This window comes from Schistocerca serialis, chromosome 2 (genome assembly GCF_023864345.2).
Source record: "Schistocerca serialis cubense isolate TAMUIC-IGC-003099 chromosome 2, iqSchSeri2.2, whole genome shotgun sequence".
NCBI classification, from domain to species: Eukaryota; Metazoa; Arthropoda; class Insecta; order Orthoptera; family Acrididae; genus Schistocerca; species Schistocerca serialis.
The window spans coordinates 1,021,240,155-1,021,256,324 of NC_064639.1; the positions used below are offsets into that span (position 1 = coordinate 1,021,240,155).

Here is a 16,170-nt window from a genome sequence, read left to right on the forward strand (position 1 = left end):
GTTTCGTCTCGTTATTTCTGTTAAAACATCTAGCTTCTGCCGAGAAAATCGGATATGTCAAAGTTGATTGTGCTTAGATAACAATCTGATTACGTTCTGGGTTCGAATCCCTGTCCAACACTAAGCTTTACCTCATGGCATTTCCAGTAAGTTACTTGTGAATAAGCAATATTTAACATCTCTCGTAGTTCGTTATCAGGGACAACACATGCTGGGTAGGAATTCGCGTCCATTAAAAATGTTTACCTTATGTAATTTAGAGTTGATATTTGCTAACTAATACTCTCTGTATGTCTAGTCAGGTATGACTGTTTATTTTTTTCGTCAGTCACGAATCTTAGTCTTCATGACCTAGGTTTGAATCCATATGCAGAACGAGACGGTTCGTTGTGTCATTTCAAGTTCATACATATTCTCAACTAGCTGCTCATAAATAACTTAAAGTTTTAATGTCATTTTGTGTTAAATAACATGTACGGTGGGTTACTTTGAAGAGGAAATCATGAATACGACGAACTTACTACGTGCATTACCTATCTTATGTAATTATGTGAGTGGTAACATTTCATGTATGTCACTTATTGCAATAAATGTGAGCTTACAAGCCGTAAGGACAGTTTTATCTGTGATAAGTTGTTCCCTGATATTTCTAGTATAACCTTACATCTTGAGTTACTGCGATACAGAGCAGTGTTTTCTAGTGGTGACTTGTTGGAACCATTTTCAATAGTCAAACGACTGTACCAAGGAGCGAGTAGAGGGCCTGCTAGACAGCTGCGTTATGTCGGTTGCATGCGAATCAGGCGAAATGCAGTTCAGGTCGTTCGGATACTTTTTAGCATGACTGTACGTCCTTTATTGCCACCTCAATGTGTTTGCAGTACATAGGACGGTGGACTATTGGTATGCTGCTGAGTTATGGTCGATATTACGGAGAGATTTGGTTAGCAATATAGACGTGAAAAGTGATGTCCAACTTACTTGTAACTCTGAGCTATGATACAATTTTAATCGTGATATTCATGTTCAGAGCATCTAAACGTATGAAGAACGCGTTCTTCGATTTCAGTATAAAATTCACTTCTGTAATTTTGTACTCAGGACTCGTAAATTAGCAGACCCTTTTATTGAAACGTTTGTAAACAGTCGTTGAAATTCAAGTTATTACGTTAAAAAATGAGAATTCCGTAAAAATTTGTTGTGAATCATGTAGATTTGAATTATCTGTGACACTATCTAAGGGCAAAATAGCACTCAATTAAAAACTGTATCTTTGCGATGGGCTATAAACGAAATTAAAGGAGAACCAACAGGTCGTTGGACTCTACAAAGAGTCAAAGTTGGAAGAATTAAGTCTTTCTATAAATGAGTGTAAGATACAGCGTGAAACAGAAATTAACCTTCTTGAGGAACTCCAGTATCATCCGGGACTCGAGGCCGTCCTGGAAAGTTGGGTCCTTATCGTCCAGCACGACATAGGGCGGGTAGTGGAAGGTGCCGAAGACGAACTCGCGGCCCTGCAGGTCGGACAATTTGTCTGGGAAGAGGTCTGCAGACGGCGGCAGCAGGCCGCGATCCCGCTCCCAGCTTCCGAGCACCACCTCGTCCCTCCACGTCAACCGACCCGTGAAGCGCACGGAAATCAGGTCGAACCTGCTGGGGACAAGACACACGTGAAATCAGGCTGATGAACGCTGATGATAAAAAACACTGGATGACAGAGGTTCATGCAGAAAATATGGTTCTCTAATGAAATTTTCTGAGGATGCAGATACTTATGAGACACAGAGATTATCATTAGCTGGTGCATGTGTTATCGTCTTACGTCAACTATCACCTTAGCAGAAGCTATGAAACTTCTGTTGCACGTTCTCGGTGACCTTACCAATTTTAAATAAATAAGCTAGTTTTCGACCTTACATCACTGTCGTCTCAGGAAAGAAATTAGCTAACCTTACAGTAAAGGAATCACACTTGTTTACCTGATGTCATGGAGGGAAGGCGTGTAGGGGAAAAATGGATGGAATCGATTGATTGATTTAATAACACAATAATTATACATTTATAGAAACACTGCAATAATAATTTGGTCACAACGCTAAGTTGCACTCCTTACTTATGCGAGTACATTGGCTCCAAACATCATAGTAACAAGCAAAAGAGAATATGACACCAAATATTAACAGTGTGTCCAGTATCAGAGCAGCATGTAACCAACCATGCGACGTTCAACGAAACAAAAATAACGGGAAGACATAAGAATATTTTTAATTAAACTTTCGCAATGTGTTCGCTTTGATATCATAGAACTGTAACCGGTGCAGCAAACATGGGCAGCATGGAGTCTTCACTTTGTGTACAATCAACCAATAAAAAATCAGTGAGTAAATAATTGCAGTAAAGTTAATAATTAGAAACGAAGCTTTCCTCTCCAGGAGCTCGGATGCTTTCGATGAGAACATCGGCGACACATTAACCTATGAACTGGAGCCTCAGTCCACCAATAAATAGAAGGCACAGAAATCTGACAACAACTAACCTGAGGCAGTGTAGTATTAACAATGGATTTAACTGCGACTTCTGTACGCAGCTGAAGTTGTCGCAAGTGCAGCCACCCAGTACACAGATGCATTACTCGTAACATGGAAAACGAGCCAACTGTAGTTGAAGACATTTTCCCTATACAAGCTTCTTAAGATCATAAATAAACACTATGTATCGTGAATCCCCGTGAACAAAACATCTACATCCATATTCCGCAAGCCACCTGGCGGTGTGTGGCGGAGGGTACTTTGAGTACTTCTATCGGTTCTCCCTTCTATTCAGTCTCGTATTGTTCGTGGAAAGGAAGATTGTCTGTATGCCTCTGTGTGGGCTCTAATCTCTATGATTTTATCCTCATGGTCTGTTCGCGAGATATACGTAGGAGGGAAGGTATGTTCTCGAAACTTCAACAAAAGCCCGTACCGAGCTACTGAGCGTCTCTCCTGCAGAGTCTTCCACTGGAGTTTGTCTATCATCTCAAAACTTGTGGCAAGCTATATCTAGCAAGACAACTTTTCGTTTAGAACATACATCGATACAAAGGGCATAACAGTATCCACAGACTTTACAGAAGTCATGGAATTCCTCCTAATATCGTGTTGCACCTCCTTTCCCCGGCGTAGTGCTACGACTCGAAGTGTTATGGAAGCCCCGTGCAGAAATACTGAGCCATCCTGCCTCTATGGCCGTCTATATTTGTGGAAGTGTTGACGGTGCGGCATTTTGTGCACAAACTGTCCTCTCGATTATGTCCCATACATGTTCGATGGGATTCATATCGGGCGGTCTGGTGGCCAAATCGTTCGCTCGAATTGTTCAGAACGTTCTTCAAACAAATTGCGAACAATTGTAGCCGGATGACATAAAAATTCCGTCATTCTTTGGAACATAAAGTCCGTTAGTGGCTGTAAACAGACTCAAAGTAGCCGAATATAATGATTTCCAGTCAATGATCGGTTCAGTGGGACCAGAGGACCCGACCCATTCCATGTAAACACAGCCCACACCATTATGGAGCCACCATTAGCTTGTACAGAGCGTTGTTGACAACTTGGGTCCATGTCTTCGTGGGGTCAGCGCCACACTGGGGCCATAGGGTCAGCTCTTACCAACACAAGGGGACCACCCCGTCGTTCAGGTAAAAAAAAATCGGTTTTCGGTTTTCATCATATTTCGACAGATTAAGGTTTTATTAAGTACTCTGAAAACGATTTTCTGAAAAAAAATTTTCGAGCATTTAAAGAGCATTTTCCTACCACGTGTGTTTATCTGCCACTACCACTTTTCTGTCACCCACTTTCCTGCATATATTTTAGATCTTTACATCCCCTACATTGCACGTTAGGGATTTTTTTTTACTCCCGAGTGTGTTGGCTATCCCTGGAATGCAACGGTCGGTAGTCTTTTGTTTCTGCTGTTTGTAAATAAAACGCTTTCAAACACTCGGTTAGTTTTGTTCAAGTGTGATTGCGAGTAGTTGTTACAGAAAACGTGCAGGTATACTATGGATAAGCAATTAGGAGAAAAAAAGAAAATCTGGAGGCAATGGAGAGAGATGTTTGGGCCAGATTCTTCCATAAGTCCTCTACTGATAAGCCATGACATGGATTCTGTCCATCAGGAGAAAATTCGTGGTGCAAATGCAATAGGGCTCAGGCAACTGCGGAATATTATTCTCACCAGCATTCTCTTCCTGCTGCTGTTATAACAGCACTTTAACCTGTTTTCAGAGACTTGGCTAATCCTGACCCTCTAAGGAAATGTCTGCATGGGCAGACACAGAACCCAAATGAATGTTTCAACAGCATAAGTTGGAACCGCGTTCCTAAAACTGTATTTGTAGGCAACATGCAATGAAACTAGGAGTTCATGATGTGGTAATTACATTCCATTGTGGTAACATTGGGAAGTGTTGGGTACTGAAAAAGTTGGGAATTAATCCTGGTGAAAAAATGATCACTGGGCTGCAACATTGCGATAAAATGAGGATAGGCGATGCAGACAGGTCTGCATCTAATATGACCAAGAAAGCAAGACAAACATCCAAGAAGGTGAAAAAGAAGCTGGAAGACCTGCTAGAGGCCAAAGAAGGGCCATCATATGCAGCAAGGCAGTTTTAAATAACTGTAAGTAACAAATTTCAAATTTTTTTTTGTTTAAAGGCAATTTTTCGCAAACTAAAATTTTCAGTACATATGCCCTATTATATCCGAAACTATCATAGATAAATGAATGAAATTTTCAGAGACTCTGAATAACATTAAAAGCCACCTCTGGTACTACATTCATTAATATTCTTCACAAAAAATATTTTCTGCAGAAAAAACGTAATATTTTTTTAATAAATTTAAAAAAAAGTATTGCTTAAAAACTATAAAATGAATAAAGTAGATTTTAGTACAATTGACTTTATTAACATCATGTAACATACAGTAAAATTATTAAGGTCCTGCATCAAATAGTTTTCTTTCAGAAATGGGTCAAATACTTGCCTAAATTAACATGGGTTTGATAGGCAGGGTGTGGACACCTTAAACCTGGCCTCATCTTACCAGGCCACAGGTCCCCCCCCCCCCCCTCTCCCCCTTAAGGGACCAAACTATTCAGATCATCGGTCCCTTGAATTACGCGCTACTTAAACTAACGTATGCTCAGAACAACATACACAAACACACATGGTCGAGGGAGGACTCGAACCTCCAGCGGGAGCAGCAGCGCAATCCGTGGCATGGCGACTCTCACCGTGCGGCCACTCCGCGCGACGGGCTACAGTTCTCCATTCGCTTAGTGTCCAATCGACATGGTCACGAGCGCAGGACAGACGCTGCGGGCGAGGTCGTGCTGTTAGCAAAGGAACTTGCGTCGGTCGTCTGCTGCCATAACCCACTAACGCCAGATTTCACCACACTGCCATAAAGGGTATGTTCGTAGTATGTCCTACAGTGATTTCTTCTGTTATTTCACGCAGTACTGCTTGTCTGTGCCCACAGACAACTCTACGCGAACGCTGCTGTTGGTCGTTAACTGAAGGCTGTCGGCCACTGCATTGTCCAAGATGAGAGCTAATGACTGAAATTTGGTATTTTCGGCACACTCTTGAAGCTTTGGATCTTGGGATATTAATTCCGTAACGATTTCCGAAATGGAACGTCCCATATGTCTAGCTCCAACTACCATTCCTCATTCAGTGTTTGTTAAATCTCGCCTTGAAGCTATAATCTCTTCGGAAACTTTTTCACATGAATCAGGTAAGTACAAATGACAGTTCCGCCAATGGTCTGTCCTTTTATACTTTATGTACACGACACCGTCATCATTTGTATATGTAGATATCGCTATCCCGCGACTTTTGTCGGCTCATTTTGTAACACAGTTTAATTAATTTTTTTTGGCTCATTCGTAACTGGATCGAGACCATACAATGAATTATAGTAACGAATTTAAAAAAATTATACAAGCTCTCGGCGCTTGAGGATGGCATTGTCGTTAAAGGTCCGTTCATGTATTTTTAGCGGTGCTTCTTCTCTCTGTGTTTACTCTAAAATGGGACATAGTTATCAAACAGCACCCGAAGACGACGGTGGATCGAGCTGGACGACTTTTTGCTTAAATGTAAGGTACCTTTTGCCATGCCAAGTCACTCAACAATCTTACAATGACTAAAGACACAAAATAAAATGTACATAAGCTAGTAATAACTATATCCTGAAATAAAAACACAATTTAAAATTATTACACTTACATTACTACTTGAATTATGAAATTACACGTGCCGTTTGGTTGCAACTAGTGAAATATTCTAGTATTAATGGCTGTGCGCCATATTCATCCGATCTGGACAAGACCTAGGAAGCAAGAGGTGACTCTTTCTCTTTCGCCAATAATATGACGATCAAAAATCTTCAAATGTTTCCAGTGGCTGCAGACAATATATATACAGCCGTGGACTATATCTATGGTTTAAAGTACTTTTTTTATTTTATTACTTACAATTACCTTTTCCGCTAATAAAAGCTCAGCATGCAAATGTGCCTTTCAAACACTTAAAGCACTGTGGGAAGCCGTAGTGAATAGATTCAGTCATTCCACACTATGTCGACGCAGGAGATAGTTCTGAACTATCGAAATATCGTTTCTATAAGATTATAGTAACTGTTCCAGTTGAAGATTCCTTACCGCAATGAAATACACAGACATCATGACCACAAAATAATTCCGTGTATCGGACGAGGTCAGAAGTTAATCACACCAGCGGCTCGTTCATCGAACACCGATTACCATACCTCCATCTCTGCAAATTCACAGTAATTCCGCACATACAAGCTGCCATGCTAATCATCCGCTCTCCATTCGTGGGCCAGTCACCGAACCTTACTCCAGGCGCCACTCACTGACTCTAACTGGACCACAGTAGCCTCGTGCATGCGAACGGCCAAGTACCAACAAATCCTCCCTTAATTTGCGGCAGACCGCCGAGCACAAAATCCTTGTCCATGGCTACGGTGACCTTCACTGCCCTTTAAGCGCACAGCGCGCTCGCAGATAAACACTCGCTATCCAAAAAGACAAACTGCAGAAGTGAAAGTCACTATAAAGGCATTGTCGGTTGGTTTAGTAGCACACGGTGTGCATGCAATAGTATGAGATACAGTACACAGAGAAATGCAGTCAAATGTTTATTGCATTTGACGTCAGTAGTACGGTATATGACAAGACATCAACGATACATGTGGTACAGTGTGTAAGTTGGTATGAAGGTGGTCGGCTCTGTCCCGTGTTAATCTGTGTGTGCACGTGCGTTTACTGCTGACACGAAACAGACACTATTACTGACAATGTGTATTATGTTCAAAAACCACGATTGTGGCATAGCCTCGAGGAATACAGTTATCATGTGATGAAAAGGCAAAAATCAGCGCATAGAAGGAAATCGGACTATCTAATCGTAAAATCGCCAAAAAGTTGAACAATTCAAGTACAGTTATTTGTAATGTCGTTAGATTTGGCGAACGTTATGGACGGAACGAAAATATGGGCAAAGCACAAAATGAACTGAGGTAACGAAGTGGTTCCTTCATCGCTGATCGACAGTCACAAACAGTTATTCTTCTGAACTTATTGCAGATTTCGGTTTCCATTAAGTGCCAGAGTGTACGACATATTTTTCAAATGGAAACATCTCGCAATCAAGAACCGACTACAGAAACCCACCCCAGCAGCCAAATGCAAGCAGGCTAGATTGAAGTTTACTGAAAAAAATTGGTCATAGACTTGAGAATTTGATAAAGTGATCTTCAGTGATGAGAAGAACTTTAATTCGGATTGACCGAATGGCACCCAGTATGACTGTGACAATTTGGAAACAGAGCAGCAGGTGTGAATGAGTAGAAATTTTGGTGGCGGAAGTATTATGATATGGCCAGTATTCTGCACTAAACGTAAATCACGCACTGTTTGAATGAACACTATAATGAACTCTAATATTCACACTGAGATGCTAGAGACAGATTAGATTAGCACGTATGAGGACTAGGGACGAAAGACTAATGTTTCGACAAGATAATGCATCTGTGCAGATTTCTGCACAACAAAGACGTGGTTTGAAGCTAAAGATATCGATGCCTTGCCCCAACCTGAACGTCACTTGAATTTTAACCATGCTGAAAACCTCTGATGAATACTTACAAGGCGTGTTTATCGCAATGGAAGGCAGGTTGAGGCCGTATATGAGCTGAAAAGAACGATACGAGAATGGTGGGTGACAAATTCACTGCAACAACTAAAAACCTTAACAAAATCCATGCCAAAGAGAATTTTCGAGGTAATAAGAACAGAGGAAAGACAAAGTATTAACAACGCAATACCACAACTGGTGAGTGAGTGCTTATATAGCAATTTCCAACCAGGAAATGCGAACGCCCTGTTTAGTTATTTGTTTTATGAAAGAAAATATGTGATTCTGTCATGGGTGTTTATGTGTTACATCTGTCTACCACTTTCATAATAAATTCAATGCCTGTAAGCTTCAAACATTCTATGTTACTTTCGTAGGAACCCTGCTTTTATACTGATTTCCACAACTATACAGTCGCCAATATCAGAGTACAAGCAATGGTGCTAGCCCGGGAAGCGTGATCGTTATAGTGCTACGCACGGCGCAATTCCGACTAAGGTTAACACTGGCGACAGTCACTTGTAGCGTCTTTGTTTACATCTCAATCAACAGTACCGCATATTTCTATACTGTCCCACTGTACATTTTAGGTACACATGGCATGTCGACAAAATCGTCACCTTACACTTTTACACATAAACAATAGCATCTATATGTACACTGGCTTTCATATATTTAGAGTGGGACATTTTTATGCAGAAATGATGTCAAAATAGATCCTATCCACCCATTCTGACAAAGGTGGATTTCCTTGCCTGTAAGTCAAGTGCTCGAACTGGTAATCAATTCTCATATGTTTCCAATCGTGACTCCCGTTGTCCCTCCACCAGTCCGCCTGGTATTTGGCCGAAAAGTCTCTAAACCCTCCAGTGGACCATTACTCGAAGTACCAACTCTGCCTTTAGGAGTAAGGAACAGAATTATGTATAAAATATGCAGTGCCTCGATGCAAAATGGATGTAATCCTCCGGTTCCGATCAAGGTTATCGTTAGGTTTATCTTGGGTAGTAGATTAATGCCAGAACGGGAAACCCTCTTCGAGATACTGACAACCACTGACAACCACTGGGATATTTTCTGAAACGAACTACTTCTACAACTGACCGCCCAACTATCATGGATGGGGGGAAAAATACCAAACACAGGTATCTAGTACACCTCTCCCCCTCCCCCCCTCCCCTCACACTTGTGAAAACTGAATATTACATTAAAGTCGTTCACACACACATTCTAATTTGGGCACCCTCTTTGATGGTTCAGATGGCTCTGAGCACTATGTGACTTAACATCTAAGGTCATCAGTCCCCTAGAACTAAGAACTACTCAAGCCTAACAAACCTAACACACACATCCACGCCCGAGGCAGGATTCGAACCAGCGGCCATAGCGGTCATGCGGTTCCAGACTGTAGCGCCTAGAACCGCTCGGCCAACCCGGCCGGCCCTCTTTGATGACTGAGTATCATTAGTTTCAAGTGAGAGGTAATATCTGTCTCTGCAGAAATAAGATTTCATTTTTATTCCTCAGGTCGTGTTCGGCAACAATAAATTATCATACATTTATGTCCACTTTTGTGCAAAACGTAAGGACGAAAGTTACGTCCAGATGATGCGTCACTGCGAAATAACCTAGCTCGAAACTTGGACCACACAGTGAAAGAACTATATGCAGAAGGGAACTGAAGGAGTATGAAATGGGACGAACAGAAACTAATATTCAAAGACAACTATTACACTGAAGTCGGCGCGATCTTTTATGCTCCCCTAGATATTACAAAAACGAAAGAATGGTTCTTAATAGCGTGTGTGATAACCACAGCATCTTCAGCAAGGTGCTCACATGATGGCCAAAAGGTTGGTAATGATTTATTGTGGTATGGTGCTCCATTCCTCCATTAGCGCGTTTATCAATTGCTTCAAGGTCACTGGTACATGTGGGCGTGTAGCAGTACGTTTCCTTATGGCATCCTACGAGTGCTTGTTGAAATTTAAGTTGGGGAAACGAGCAGGCCAAAACATTCGCCAAATCTCCTCCCATTCTAAGAGATTCTGCACCTGTCCTGTTCGATGTGGTCGCGCATTCCCATTCACAAAAGTGAAGTCAGAAACGAAAGAACCCATGAAGAGGCTCAAATTCGGAGGGAGTTCAGTGTCACAATAATGTTGACCAGTGCGTCCATTATGTTCGAAGATTTGGAGATATTACGTGCATGCAATATTATGCGTCCCCACACCTTGACATCTGGACCACCAAAACAACGTTTCTGGGTGCATTCCTGCTACCACCTCCTGCTACATGAGTGCACACCCGGAATCAGTATTCGGACATAGTCTGCTCTCCCCAAGGAGAGCAGACGACCCCAGTCGAGTTTCTACTCTCTTGATGCAATCGGAAACTGTGGCGCCGATGGGCGAGTGTCAGCGATAAACAACGTGCTGGTAGTCGAACAAAGAGACCACCCGCATATAGTCACTGCACAACTGTGGAGTATACGATTGCGTGCCTTGCCGTCCTGTTAAATGTAGTTGCAACTGCACTCGTCGTTTTACACGAGGCCCCTCTAGCCTTTTGCACAATGTAGCGGACACATTCTATTATAGTTGGTCGTGGTCATCCAAATCCTCTCCTTCGATCAGCAGTGCCTGTGGTTCGTAACTCTCTCAAGCACGTAAAATAATGCTGTGAGTAATACCAAACTCCTGAGCTACACTCGTCACACTTCGTCCTTTTTCTAGTTCCCCGATGATTCTTCCCAGTGTGAAGTCATCCACATGTTGTCTCCAGGTCATGTTGTAATCAAGAACCCCACCACAGTGGTCCGTAACGACGGGCTGATTGACACTGAAACGACGTTCATAGGGACAGATCACAAGGGTCAGCACACCAGGCTGCGGAGTGGGAGGGTTAGCGCAGCAACAGCATATTCACAGTTTGCATGATGGCAATTTATTTGCGCTAGTTTAACCAGTGAGTGCATGGACACAAAAATGGTTCAAATGGGTCTGAGCACTATGGGAATTAACATCTGTGGTCATCAGTCCCCTAGAACTTAGAACTACTTAAATCTAACTAACCTAAGGACATCACACACATCCATACCCGAGGCAGGATTCGAACCTGCGACCGTAGCAGTCGCGCCGTTCCGGACTGAGCGCCTAGAACCGCAAGACCACCGCGGCCGGCTGCATGGACACAATTAAGCATATTTCTTCCTTTACGAAATACTTGAATGAAATTCTGGTAACACAGTAAACAATTCTCAGATATGAAAGCAGACGTTCACAAGAATTTCAAGAAAGTTTAGAATTAAGAAAATATGCGCCTGTCGTCTACTGGACTATCTGTCAATCATAATTTTTCTCTGCAATACAGTTTAAACGTAATTTGCAACTTTCGAAAAATGCGCACCTGGCGTTTATTAAACCATCCGACAATAACTATTTATCTTTTCAAAACAACTTGGATAATATTTGCAGTTTTAGAAACATGCACTTCTGTCGCTTAGCAAACACTGTTAATAAGCAGGCCGGTAAGGCCGAGCGGTTCTAGGCGCTTCAGTTTGGAACCGCGCGACCGCTACGGTCGCAGGTTCGGATCCTGCCTCGGGTATGGATGTGTGTGATGTCCTTAGGTTAGTTAGGTTTAAGTAGTTTTAAGTTCTAGGGGACTGATGACCTCAGATGTTAAGTCCCATAGTGCTCAGAGCCATTTGAGCCATTTTAACTGTTAATAACCTTTCAACTAAGAGTTGTAATTAAGAAGCATGCGCCACCACGCTTCCTAAGACTTTAACTGATAGCAATTGAGGACTGATAGCAATTCAATTTACAAGATATTTAAGACCGTAACGCGCCACGACGCTCAACTACTGATTAATTAAGTATCAACAGATAAGCGCGAAGTAAGTTCCGAACTTAAATGTTACGGAACATCAGAATAAAGGCAGGTGTGTTTAAGAAAGTGAGATAGATGGAATAATGTTATTATTGCCTTACAGCTCCAGCCTCGAACGTCAACAGACCAACATGAGATGGCTCGGCCCTTTCTCACACTGGCACTTAGATCGGTAACCGAGCGAGGTGGCGCAGTGGTAGCACACTGGACTCGCATTCGGGAGGACGACGGTTCAATCCCGCGTCCGGCCATCCTGATTTAGGTTTTCCGTGATTTCCCTAAATCGGTCCAGGAAAATGCTGGGATGGTTCCTTTGAAAGGGCACGGCCGACTTCCTTCCCCATCCTTCCCTTATCCGATGAGACCGATGACCTCGCTGTTTGGTCTCTTCCCCCAAACAACAAACTTAGATCGGTCTGTCGGTCGCTAAGAGAGCGGCGCCAGGCCCGTTGCCGACCAAGGCAGCGGAAATCTACCCTAAGCTCTCGCCCGTTATCTGTGAAGATGACACAGGCCCACAGATGGCATGACTACAACAGGAAGGTCGTCATCTAAACGCAAGATTTGGAACATTTTCCACAGTGCAATATTTGAGAGGGCAAGAGAGCATTTTGGGAAATCGATGCCACTGAACGACTCTACCGCAGTGCTGTAGTGCGTGCCATGCCATATGTTGATTAGACACGCAAATGATGACATTAGAAACCCCCCAAGTCATATAATCCTGGGGCAAGTGGTTGCAGAACTACAAAGCACTTTGCGTATATTGAAATTTCCACAGAAGAGGGTAGCTGTGTAAGGAGCACAGTTGTGACGAAGCAGGAACCCCATCTAATAATAATGTTAGTAGAAATGGTATTCAGGTAACAAGTGAGGGAATTCTGACATGTCTCCCATGCTCAGTACCCAATATCTAATAAACAGAGGGATTGAGTCAGCTGACTTCTCAAGATTAATTGAATTTGTCTCCCCCAAAAATTGAAATAATTACTAATTTTATCACAGACATAACTAAGACCTCACGCTGCCCATAGCATGACGAATATTGGCATTTGAATTAACGTAGGTCATTACACTTCTACCAAAATCCAATTTTCCCACTACTAAAGTAGTTCACCAATGAGAACACACTGACTAGTTGTGCTTGGCTGCTGTCTGCTAGCTTGGTGTGGGGCATATGACAATGACCAGCACGAAAATGAAGACAAAAAACAAGCAACATGAAAACACTGAAAATAAAAGTGGCAAACAACAGAGGAATACATGTATACAAAACAAAACGCGAATCAAAAATAAAGACTAAAGACTTCAGTATCGCTGCTAAAAATAGTACTCATTCTCAGGAATGACTACAGTGTCAAAAGATAATGGGCTTGTGGAATTTTAACATCTGTCTGTGGTAGAAATGTATTTAAGGAACAAATTTAATTTTGATTTTACTTGCGAAAGTTACTAAAAATGTGATTCGAAATTGAGTGGAATTTTAGTTATGTGACAGCCAGAGAATATGAGGAAATAACATCACTTTAACACAAATGAAACTTATATCACAAAATTCTTTCAGCAATAATTCGCGATGATTTAGCTTTTCTGTGATGTACAATAGCAACCTTTATTTAACTGGCGTTGTCGGCATATCGTCATCGTCCGCGTTGTTTGCTTATAATCTATAAGCGCACGTTCCATTGATTATCCTGTCATGCTAAACCTCTTGACTGAAACAGTCTGTCCGTAGTTGCAGAATGCTCTTGATTAACGTGTATGGAGCTAGCAACGTAGGTAAGGCACACTTCATTCAATTAACACGTGGCGCATGCCGACGTCATAACGTTTGCTAGCCGCCAATAGCCACAGTTTTTATTTTGCTGTTTCCCTTTCGGTCATGAGTCGGAACGTTTCAAAGTACCACAGTCCATACATAGAACGTACATTAATATGTCGATAATTTGGTTAACAACCCGCATTACAAGCCAAACAGTTCATACTTTTCACAGTGGATGCCGTACTCTCATAGCAACCATGCCGCGATCGTACGTTCAAGATAGATGTTCTGAACATCAGCTCAAAAGTAGAAAGGGCATTAAAGTATTTCTAATTTAATTTGATCGTCTACGGTACTCACTATACAGTTTATGCCATTTACACTAGACACAATGCACGCACAGGATCCACGCGGCTTTACGATCTGCGTGTCGTAATTTCAAGATTAATGTCCTGAATAGCAGTTCAGAATGAGAAGCAATGCTACACGTTTGTTTATTAGTTTCCTTGCACATGGTACGTATCGAAATCAAAACACGTATCATCGGTAAAACAGTTTTTCACTTCGGCCAATGACACGCCACTACCCCACTCACACGAAACGACTGTCACTTCCTTCCCTCTCTACGGACTCCTTTGCTGTCATTCATCTATAGACATCTCGATATATTTCTGCATCTCAACACATCTCGCTTCACATTTCACCAAATGCGGTTTTTTAAAGTTTCATATTAAGACCAAAATTTCATATTACCATGATTACGGAAAATAATTTAAATAATACGTTAATAAAAGAGCAAGTACATAACATCATAAAGATAAAAATACCATTTGCATGACGCACTCAGAAAGAAACTTTTACGATGAAATGAAGTTACAAAATCCATACCGTATTAAATCTTCCAACTGACGAAGAAAATAGAAAAAAAAGAGGAGAGCTAAGGAAAAGGGTTCTAGGCGCTACAGTCTGGAATCGCGCGACTGCTACAGTCGCAGGTCCGAATCCTGCCCCGGGCATGGATGTGTGTGATGTCCTTAGGTTAGTTAGGTTTATGTAGTTCTAAGTTCTAGGGGACAGATGACCTCCGAAGTTAAGTCCCATAGTACTCAGAGCCATTTGAACCATTTTTTTTTCAGGAAAAAGGTAACGAAATCTATGTAGTATCATTGCGATATCTCCACACACTGAGAGCCATTTCGTCTACCACCTCATGTGGGGACATATAGTGGGAAATTTTGGTTAAATTATGACGCTCGGGTGCTGGTAGAGCGACAGCTTATAGGCTGGTTGAGAAAAGAAAGGTATGGTATGCATCGTTCACCAAAACAGCCACTCCTATAGTTTTCTCTCCGATAAGGCCTCCTTTTTGTGGAGAATACAGTCACATACTTCAGGGGCGTCTCTTGGAGACATGTATATATATTCGCTTACCTTGAGCTGATAGACATAGTTCCTCCACAAGTATCTTCAACGAATTCAAATTCCACTGTCGTATGAAATCCGTCTTAACTTCGACATTTCCTCTGTCTTTAGCCCTGTAGTTCCTCCAGCGTAGGTTGGCTGAAGTGGATGAGAGTTACGTTAGGGATCTGCTGGTTCCCTAAGGCAAACATCGCCGTCCTTACCACCCATTATATGGTCACCATCTGATCCATAAAACAGGACCAATGTCGCATGGTGTGATAGTTTGGGACGAGATCGTCTCGGCCTGTTGCTTTTCGTCCCGAACTGGGATTTTGGGGATGGTGGCAAGACTGTGTTGTAACAGAAATTTTCTCCTGTCTGCCATGAGGGTCTGTTGTTCTTTCCGACATTAGAATTCGACTCCACCATCTATTTCAATTACAAGGAAGCCTCATTATTTGATTTGTGATGCAGACGTGCGTTCCTACAGGGTGTACCACAATTCATGCTACACAATTTTAGATGTTGCAGAGGAGACTTATTAGATCAAGTTCTACATAGGAACCCATGTCCGGAAATGTCATCCAACGCCGCTCCAGAGCGTCAAAGATAGATATGTCTCACAGTAGCGAAGCTGAAAAATTGCTCATAGCTCCTGAGGTATGCATTTTATAGCCCATGTATATTTGACATTTTTTCATTGTTCTGCTCCATATTACCACTTATGAACGTTGTCTACCCTAAAATCTCTGAAAAAAAACACCAGTACTTGTATTCAACTGTCAGATGTATCAGAACGGTTTTCCCTTGTAACTTTCGACTCGTTCGTTTCTGGTGCGGGACCCTTATTTAAAACTGATATATTATTCCTTCTCCATCACCCTAGAAAGTT

At 42.0% G+C, this 16,170-nt stretch overlaps 1 protein-coding gene across 1 annotated transcript in view; it reads right to left on the reverse strand.

Annotated features, from left to right (window-relative positions):
- The window catches only part of LOC126456604 (uncharacterized), a 148,825-nt gene that overhangs the window by 111,250 nt on the left and 21,405 nt on the right, over positions 1-16,170 (reverse strand). The window contains exon 3 of the mRNA XM_050092348.1: positions 1,401-1,653. Within this exon, the coding sequence (XP_049948305.1) occupies positions 1,401-1,653 (253 nt within the window). The remainder of the gene's footprint in view (positions 1-1,400; positions 1,654-16,170) is intronic.